Raw genomic sequence first — 10,009 nt, forward strand, 5'->3', positions numbered from 1 at the left:
CCGCTTCACTCTTGGTTATGTTTAACAATCACATCAACCAACGAGGAGGCATCATGGTGCACAATTTGTGTTTTGATAATTTTGGGCTTCACAAATTATTATTCAAAGGCTACCTCATGTACTAAAAACATCAAAGTACAATCTCAATTATGCTATTGATGGGACAAGACAAATTCAGCAGAAACATATATATATGTTTCGTTACAAGAAAGATTATAAAGTTAAGTATTGATTGCTTAATATTAAGTCAGGTAGAAGATTGGTTGGTAGAGACGATTCCACAAAGTTGATCGGTAAAATGTTTCTTTGATTCGATGAAGAGAGAAGTCAGCAACCTTTTTACCTTGTGGATGTTTAAGTAATGCTTAAGATGGCCCAGATGAAGTAATCAAAGTGAAAATAATGTTAAATTTTCTTCTTGTTTGCTAATGTTTTTGTCGATAGAATTGATAATTATCTTATCTTCCTGTGGATGGTGGGAGATTGGCCTCCGAAAAATTGAAACTTTTTAAACTTATTTACTTGTAACTACTTGATGATTTGAGAGCCAATCGGATGCTGGAAAATACCCAACTGCAGAAAATTCTTAGAGGCTATATCAAGACTTGCATAACTAGTCTATATCAAAATTAACTATATATTCAAGGATGTTCTCCTAGCATAAAGAAAAGGATTGATGCTAAGAAAAGAGAAGTATAGTGCAATTATGTTGCAATGTATCAGGAGTAGTAGGGAATAGATTGGAGGTTTCAAAATTTTTTGTATTTGTATTTCTACTACTGGATTGAAGATTGGGATTGCCTGTGGACGTTAACAAATTTGTATTTAGTGCATGTTTAAGTAGTGCTTAAGATGGCCTAAATAATAAAGTAATCACAGTGAAAATAATGTTCATCTTTCTCGTTGCTTGCTGGTTTTTCTCCCATAGAATTGATGGTTATCTTATCTTCATGTCGACGGGTAGGTGATTGGCTTCCAAGAAACGTAATTTTCTAAACTTATTTACTTCTAATAGTTACTGGATGATTTGAGGGCCAATCAGATGCTGGAAAATACCCAACTGCAGAAAATTCTTATGGTGAGTGTTGTAGATTTTAATCCTGAGGCAAGAGAAGAGTACCAATGACTTGTAATGCTAGTCTATGTCAAAACTATTCAAGTTTGTCCTACTGGTATAAAGAAAAGGAATTTAAGAAAAGAGACAAGAAGCTGTTGGTTTATGATAAAATAGCTTAAGATTCTTGATACATTGGTTATTTAATATGATACAGGAATCAGATTGTCAAGAGGCAAACCTAGTCAATCTCTGTATTCGGTGGTAAGGGATATTATCTATCTTGCCTTTCCCAAGGGTGGTCCATATGTATTCAGGCAATTAGGAACGGTTCTTATTTGGATTGCATTTGAATCTCATATTTTTGTGTCTTCTTAATGGCATGCATAACAATTTCTCTCCTACAGACACAACTAATTACGAGCCAACACACACACACACACACACACACGCAATTGCGATTACACTTAATTTTGAAGCTGCCTGCATGTCTCTTTGCTGACTAATGGTGGTAGCATATAATATAGTTCGAAGAGCATACAGTTTACAATGGATGAGGGTTTGGTAGATCTCTACCTGGAATGCTTTCTGACAACGTATATTGAAAGCATACCGAATCACAACCAAAATGACAGAAATTAAATACAGCACAAGAGACTAATAAAATGCAACCAAGTACTATGTCCTGTTCCTCCAGAGAAAGAGATAGCAGCGGTAACCATAATTTAGTTTAGGGGACTCCTTGGCGGTAGTAGAACTAGTCCCACTTCAGTGGGGACACGATAATTCTGGGTTTGTTTGTATGATTTTCAGCCGCACCTGTCATGTCCTTCACTTTATCTCGGACATAATCATCGACTTTACAATGGAGCTCAACTTCCTTGATGCTATGGAGATGCTCAATGCCCGACATGCCTTCCATCTTAACACCCCCCCATAATTCCCACTTAAGCTTTTCGAGTTTGGGTGCTGCCTTTTCCTTGACTACCACCTCACAAACTTCACGGCCTTCAATTACTAGCAGCTTGAGGTTTGGGAAACAATCCATCCCAAACCACAACTGTCTTTTTGTGTATGACCCCACGTAGAGTCTGAGACAGAGCAGACTTGGTATAGTCCCAAGGGCCTGTATGCCTTCCTCCTCTAAATTAGTCCGACTAAGAGTTAAACTAGTGAGCTTAGTGAGTAAGAAGATCCATTGAGGCACTTCACCAAAATAGCCGAATATCTGTAGTTTTTGAAGATATAGGGGAGGTGAGGATAAAGACTTCAGAATGTCAACTTGACGGGCCCTATGCTTAAGGGATAGAGAACGAAGGCAGATTCTCAGCTTTGCAACAGTCTGTACTACTGACTCTGTCTCGGTTCCTTCAGGTAGATCGGTTAAATCAATACGCAGCTTCCTCAATTGGGTCAACTCACCTAGCTCCTGCAACACGCCATAGTTTTTGACTCTTACATGAGCAAGTGTGCGCAGGGCTTTCATATTCCCAACTCCCTTAGGCATATCTGGTGTAAACATGGTCCCCAAAAATGTATCATGTTCTCCGACTAGCAGATACTTCAGATGTTGGAGCTTAACTATTCCCGAGGGTAACCTTTTGATGCGTGTGCCACTAATGTCCAGTGTTTCCAGGTATTCTAGCTTCCCTATTTTGCTTGGAAGGTGCATAATCCTAGTATTCCTGAGACTCAAATACCTCAATTGAAATATCTGACATATTCTACTTAGATGACGATCTCTTAGTGTTTGGCAACCTTACAAATCCAAGACCCTCAACAGACTCGAACAAGGAGAATCCAGAAGTACTGGATGGGCATAATTAAACATGGTCAATGAACGAACATGAGATAAGTTCATGCGCTTCATAACCTCTTGTACAGTAGTATCGGTACAGCTATGGAGGGATAACCTGCGAACCTTGTCCTGGGTTACTGCTGCGAACTCGTTACCTAGTGGACATACGAAATTCTCCTCAATTGATTTGGAAACGATGATCTCATGCATCATATCATGGATTCGAAAAGTTCTCACCTTACCAGCAGCTATATCAATGTCTACGGGTTGGATGATATTCCTGTAGACCAACTCATTAAAGTATGTTTCGGCGACATCCTCTATGTTCAATCCGCGCTTTTCACTTACAAAACCTTCGGCCATCCATCGTCTCTCTATAATAGTCCTTTTGATCTCATAGTCCTCAGGAAAAACAGAAAGGTACAGAAAACAGGCCCTGAGATAGTCAGGCAAATCATTGTAGCTAAGGGTCAATACTTGTGTAATTCCCTCGAGCGTGGGATGTGTTTCCAGCTCGGAACTTAGATGGTCGTGCACCTTCTGCCATTCATCCTTGGTCTTTCTTGGCTTACTAGCGAGAAGGCCACCTATACTATTTATAGCTAGAGGAAGACCACCACATATCTTCAAGATAGCATCAGGTACTCGTCCTAATTCAGGAGGACAACTGTTGAAATCAGGGCCAAAACTGTTTTGAAGAACAACTCTTTGGACTGCACCTTAGATAGAGGCTGTAAGTTATAGATATAATTACGGTTATGAGAGCAGCAAGTGTTAGCTACAGTTTCAATGCGTGTCGTCACTATTATTATACTACCATTATGGTTTTCAGGCAATGCAAGTTTGATGTTATCCCATGCTGATACAGCCCAAATATCGTCAAGAACGATGACATACCTCTTATCTTCTAGAAGTCCTTTCACTTTTTTAATGAGTTTTTCCACTTCCCAAGTTTCGAATCCTTGAGGCGATTCCCTCTGCTCCTGCGTTTTGTCTTTCTCTGCCATTTCTGCATTACTAGCTTTACGAGGAACCTCGACGAGCTGCGTTAGTATGTCCCTCAGGAGCACCTTGATGTCGCGATCCTTCGACACGGTGACGAAAGCCCGACGTTGGAAGTCTACACTGTTTACTTTAGGACTCCAGTAGACCATCATGGCAAGAGTCGTCTTGCCCAAGCCACCAAAGCCAACAATAGAGATCACTCTGACACGTTGTTGGTTCTTCTCCGTCACCCAACGCAGGAGTTCCTCACTGCGGCTTTCAATGCCCACAAATTGGGATTCGTCGGCGAAGAGAGAAGGCAGCCGAGGGTCAAGCTTGGTATAACTGGAAGCGGCATGATTAATACCATAGCTGCTGCTACTTCCAGTGGTAGTAGCAGCAGCACCAACCACGCCGTACCTCAAGCGTCTTTCGCCCGCATGTTGTGCACAGGCCTTGATGCTTGGGATCTGGGTGGCAATCCGATGACGAGCTTTTAGTGTCCTAATCATCCGAATGGTCCTTCTTAGGTAGCCGCACGGCTTGCCGATGTGATATATGAACTCGTCGATGCAATCCTCGGCGTCATACGCCATCTCTCTCACTTGCTTCGACCAGACCTTGGTTTGATCATCGTGGCCCTCCTTCTTTGCAAGGTTTCGAAGTAAGGCGTTGGTGCTCTCCAGCTCGTCTTTGATGTATTGGATGTCGTCTCGGACTCCGGTCAGCCGTACAGCTTCTTGGGACAGGAGGGATCCTAGCTTTCCAAGAAGAGTACTCACAGTACCTTTCGCAGCACTCACAACGGCGCCTTCCATCTCTCTCTCTCTCTCTCTCTAGTTTAGATCGGAGGGGAGGAAAAATATTGAGTGGGACTGCGGCATTTATATATGATCGACTTTGCATGCATTCCCAAATGATAGAGTGGCTCTAAAGTTGTTCGAAACTTACTAGTTCTAAACACGCCATGAGTTGTTATTCATCTTAGCGCTTTTGTGTTTAATTGGAAGGGGATCAACTAGCTCTCAAGTTATTCCAGACGTGATTACTTTTGAAGAATAAATTTTAAGCAAGAACGTTATTCTAGACTTACAAACGGAAAGAAAAGAAAAGAATCTTTCTATTCTTTAATCTGAGGTATTATTTTTCTTTATAGAAGAAATGATACTAATTTTGTCTTCTATTTATTCCTGCTCTCTTATAACTATGTAAAGTAATAAGGTGAGGATAAATTATCCCCACTAATTCCACCTCCAAATGAAATCTCAGAGTAACCAAAGTTGATAAACCTTGAAATGTCGATAGCTAGCAGAGGTGTCAAAATAGACAACGCCCGTGTCAGCTTGAGCTTATCCGAGTCTAAATAAACTATTAGATTCAAATTGAATTTGAGCTTATTCACCTCGGCTTGAAAATATTTTAGTTTTAGGATACTGACTTGCTCTAGCTTAAATTAATTTCGAGCTATCTAGAGCTGGAAATTAGCTCGTTCAAACTCGACTCATTTACACCCTAATATCTGCAAGATTATTTTATATATTACATAAATTTTATATACTACAAATGTATTTATAATCCTTTAATTTTAAATTCAAGAAACTTAATTTCAAGTGATATTCATAGCAACCGGCAACCGTATTAATAGATAACTTAACTGGAGTCCTAGTGTTGCACCTCTTTGTCTCTCATGAAGATCACAACTTATGTTTTTTCCTATTTATTTTTAAATTTGTTTTAAAAAAAAAAAACTATCGGACTAAAGTTCTCTATATGAATCCAAAGCTAAAGAGAAGGTAGCCCAACAAAAAAAGGGATCTTCTATCTTGGCCCACATAATTATTAGCCCAAAAGCCTCAACTCGAGTCGATAGACACTTGGATTTGGATTAAAGTTTGCATAAGTTATAACAATTTGCTTATAAGTAAACGTTTCTCCATCTCAAAATTGCATTAATAGATGTTACAAAATTTCTTTGCAAAAATTCTACCCGATTTTGTCTGTCATAGAAGACTTAAAAAGAAGTACAAGGCAAGCGTTTTCCTCTCATTCTTAGGTCAAATTTGGAGGGCCATGTTTCTCATAGATATCATGCGAATAATAGTCTTCATATATACAAATTAATGATACTGTGTCTTTATGATGGAATTAGTGGGAGACCATTGCATTAAGAGACCACAATTAATCAAGCAAAAATTAATACAGCAGCCAATGTCAGCTCAGTTGGCGGATCTCTCAAGCTTGCTTCGAGCTTAATTCCATTTCATAGACCTTTGACTTTCTCCTCCACGAATAACCCCGCTATTCCCTCACAGAGAGTGTGAATATTCCCTTTTTGGTCCACTCTTAGCTTTATTAGATTAATTTGTGCTTTTCAAAGTTAGGTTTGTTGACTCCACTTTAATAATTATATATATATTTTTGGATTAGTTTTCAAGGTACCAGTGAAGCCCAGATTAGTCTAATAATTAAGATCCCACAGAAAAGTGTTTGCATATAGTAATAATAAGGTGGATATTGTCTTCTTTTTATCTGTTATAATTAGGAGGTAATAATAAATTCATTACAAACATTTATATTGTCACTTTCATTCAGATTAATCATACTATGTCTAGTTCTAATCGTTGTATCATTAAAAGGTAGGTGTGAGACAAATATCTTTCTCCTTTATTTTCTAAGAAATTTATCAAAAATACGTTATGTTTTATTTTTATTATAGTTTATATTTTATCATATAGATGTTCATCATTTAACCATAGTATTTTACTTTAAATGTCTCAAAAATATATTAGTATTAGTTTTCTTAATGATTGTTTACCATGTAGATAAATTAAATTAACTCAGCTAGAGTTGAGGTAAGCCCGAGCTAAATTAAAAGGTGTGAAATTAATTTCAAGCCGAACTTGAGCTGAAACTAACTCACTTATGATTGATACATAAGAGATTCTTAAATTAGAAACCCGAGCTTCAACTCCCAAGTCCCAATTCCCAAACACTGTCGCTCAATTCTCCTTAGCTCTCACTCAATCCTCACTCGTTCTGTCGCTTCAATCTTTTTTCTCCATCGTCGGCCCGTCGCCTCATCCTTCTCTACCATCAACTCGCCTCCTCTTCATTCTCGTCCTTCTCAAGCCGTTGCGTGTGCTCGCCCTCCTCCTCAAGTCGTCGTCTCGTTGTCCTCCTCCTCTTATAGTTTATTTCAGTTTAAACAGGTTGTGGCTTGGCTCAGACTCAATTTGGCTTGGTCTGACTCGGTTTGAATACGACTTGATAATAAGCCTAATTTAGACTTAAGTTTGGCTCGAGCTTAGTTTGGCCGGCTCAAGTTAAATTAGTTTCAAACTAACACCCCCAGTAGTAAGTGAATAATAATAAAGTCATAACCTAAGGTGTTTTTAATGGGAAAAAGACAAAAAGGGTTCTTAATTCTGTCGCTACGTTGTAGAAAGTTATGCATATGCTATCCTAAAGTCAAACAAAACACATATACCCCAAATATTCCATTTTCCCACATCAACGCACTGCTCCTCCTTCCAACCTCTTCTCTTATCCTCTCCATCCTTCTTTACCAAAAGCAATCTAAGTATCTACTAAATCTTATTCCTCCGAAGAACACCCAAGGATCGAAGGAATCGATAAAGAAAGAATGCAACCTTCGACTTCACTTGAAGGCTTAGATGATCATCAGATGGTGCATGGTGCAAGTAGCAGCACATGGGAGATAGAGGAGGAGGAGGAGGAGAAGGAGAAGAAGACTCCCGTCGATCCAAGCATTCCGACTAGCTCGGCGGCAGCGACGGCTGCGGAGGGCGAAGACGGCAAAGGTGTCTACGTGGCGATCGGGAATAGCAAGTCGAGCATGGATGCGCTCTCGTGGGCCCTCCGCCACGTTGTTGAGCCGTCGAGCTCCGTCTATCTTATACACGTCTTCCCCGTGGTGCGTCACATTCCAACTCCATGTACGTCTCTCTTTCTTATCCTCACTTTATTCGGATCCTCGATAAGGGGCACTTATCCCCATTTAAGCCACCTTATCAGCGCATCATGTCCTTTTTCTTTTAGCTTTAAAAAACAAGGATCAATAATTGGGCTTTTGTTGCACTTCATAACTCCTGTAGTGTTTACTTTTCTCAGTTTCTAAGAGATAAGGATGGCCCTACTCTTCTCCATATCACACACCCAATGTTTTAAGAAGATTGATTCCTAAATCTAGAAATCATTCACGAAAATGATGGAATAATGGCTTTTCCTGAATAAGTACGGCAGGAATCTTTGATTTCACTTGAAAGGTGCAAGGGATAGAAGTCTTCTTTCTAAGTTTATGTTGGATAAGGTATTATATACTTTGTGGGGACATTTTTGGCTACCTAAGCAATTGGTATTATTATATGATAGCTCTCGTGGGAAAGGAAAGACTAAGGTAAGGCAATTGGATTCCATTTAATATTGTTGTCATAATATCTTATTCATATCTATAATTATTATGGCTGTTAAGATTCATATCAAAGGAAAAAAGTGGATTTTGGAGAAACAAAAATGTGACAACTTGTCTCGTCCATCTTTTGGTCTTTCTCATAGCATCTCTTTCTCCAATATCCACCATGAATTTAGAGTTGAAGGCCATCTTTTGATATCCAGTTGTTTGACAATTGCCAAGGGTAGACTTCTTTTGAAAAGTAACATTGAAGAAAAATATGTTTGGGTCACTGCTGGAAGATAAGAACCAATTAAGCATCTTCCAGATAGTTTTCTTTTTTCTTTTTTTTAATTTTTCTTCCTCTAAGCTGTGTAGAGTTATATCATCTTCTAAATTATTGCAGTTTTTGTTTTCCGAGACCATCAAATTGAACAAAATTTTAGAATAGCTCCAAACTCTGGTGCTTTTACAGGTCATTGCACTACTCAACAATTGCTACAAGATTGAACAAACTTTTACTTGCAACTAGAGCATATTATTGAACTCATCTAACATCTTTTCATCTCCAAAACATGTAACGCAGTAGGAATGATGCCAAAGAACCAGCTAAGTAAACAACAGGTCGAGTCTTATCTGAACAAAGAGAGAGCAAAAAGGCGAGAAATGCTGCAAAAATTTTCAAACATGTGCCATGATTCAAAGGTGATTCTAGATACATATGTTGATGCTATGTTTGTTTAAAGTCAGCTTTTCTTTCTTCATTTTCTCAATTCATTTTCAGGTGCAGGTGGACTTTTACCTTATTGAGAGTGACGAAATTGTAAAAGCCATTGTCGAACTTATTCCGGTGGTGAACATAAGAACATTGATTGTTGGGACCTCTAAATCTAATTTAAGGTAAGCTATGCAATGCATGATGCAAAGATTTGGATAGAATAATCAGTTTTATGATCACAAATCTTATTGCTATGCAATAATTCAAAGCAAATCATTATACATCAAGTTTAGAAACTGTGCAAATAATTAGAGATTTTCTGATGACTGGCAGGAAGTGGAGGAGGGGAATCACAAAAGCAGAGCAAATACATAAGAAAGCACCCAATAGTTGTGAAGTAAAAATCATATGTGATGGTAAAGAAATCAGTGTTACCGATGGGACGCCGCCGCCTTCTCCATCTTCGAGTATCAAAAATAAAGATGACCAAGATAGGACACCATTATCTTCTCCATTACCTGACAATGCAAATATCATGGATAATGAAGAGGAACAAAAGAACAATAATAACAATGTAAAATTTTGTAGATGCTTCCCAGTGTAGCAATTATTATTGTTTGATCATATGTTTCCATCAATTGTGATTGCATTCTGAATACCTCATGCAAACATTCTTTTCTTCCCTTTATTTATCCTTCTTGATGATTGTCATATTTGTTTGATCCTATATGAAGAAATATGGTGAATTCGTTGTTGGTTAATATGAATATAGTCTGTATATATATATATATGTAGGAATCAAATCAAGGTACTGGATGAGGCGAGAACTGGCACTCATGATGGACAGCATCAATTTTTACATCGAAATGCATAACACAAACTATAGAAGAAATGAACAGACGATTTAAAAATAACAATTTACCTGTTTCATACTTCTAGTAAGTGTCGACATAACTCATTTCAAAATGCTTCGCTTAATTGGACGTTCTGAAATCACTCAGCAGCTAAGCATGCCTCAAAATGGAAGAAAGATGATATCACTTC

At 38.4% G+C, this 10,009-nt stretch overlaps 2 protein-coding genes across 3 annotated transcripts; one reads left to right on the forward strand and one right to left on the reverse strand.

Moving 5' to 3' along the window:
• Window positions 1-1,684: 1,684 nt before the first annotated feature.
• LOC140777074 (disease resistance protein Pik-2-like) lies at window positions 1,685-4,654 on the reverse strand. Its single transcript, XM_073120974.1, is given in 3 exon segments — window positions 1,685-2,754; window positions 2,818-3,550; window positions 3,553-4,654. Coding segments are annotated over 3 exon segments (2,778 nt in total). The 3' UTR covers window positions 1,685-1,811.
• Window positions 4,655-7,009: 2,355 nt separating this feature from the next.
• On the forward strand, window positions 7,010-9,715 carry LOC140778942 (U-box domain-containing protein 35). 2 transcript variants are annotated; one of them, XM_073123851.1, is made up of 4 exons: window positions 7,010-7,792; window positions 8,834-8,952; window positions 9,038-9,147; window positions 9,299-9,715. In XM_073123851.1, the coding sequence occupies exons 1-4, from the start codon at window positions 7,480-7,482 to the stop codon at window positions 9,567-9,569; spliced, it is 813 nt and encodes a 270-aa protein (XP_072979952.1). In that variant the 5' UTR covers window positions 7,010-7,479; the 3' UTR covers window positions 9,570-9,715. The 2 variants fall into 2 exon arrangements, with proteins under 2 accessions (XP_072979952.1, XP_072979951.1); XM_073123850.1 differs by having other exon boundaries at window positions 7,019-7,792; window positions 9,032-9,147.
• The last annotated feature ends 294 nt before the right edge of the window (window positions 9,716-10,009 follow it).

Source organism: Typha angustifolia, chromosome 15, assembly GCF_048772165.1.
Source record: "Typha angustifolia cultivar Huaian chromosome 15, ASM4877216v1, whole genome shotgun sequence".
Lineage (NCBI taxonomy): Eukaryota > Viridiplantae > Streptophyta > Magnoliopsida > Poales > Typhaceae > Typha > Typha angustifolia.

What these genes read in the sequence shown, in the direction of transcription:
- LOC140778942 (XM_073123850.1), top strand. Translation starts at nt 7,480, where the DNA reads ATGCAACCTTCGACTTCACTTGAAGGCTTAGATGATCATCAGATGGTG. An exon ending in GCGTCACATTCCAACTCCAT is followed by an intron (nt 7,793 to 8,833) that starts GTACGTCTCTCT and finishes CATGTAACGCAG; the next exon opens with TAGGAATGATGCCAAAGAAC. An exon ending in ACATGTGCCATGATTCAAAG is followed by an intron (nt 8,953 to 9,031) that starts GTGATTCTAGAT and finishes ATTCATTTTCAG; the next exon opens with GTGCAGGTGGACTTTTACCT.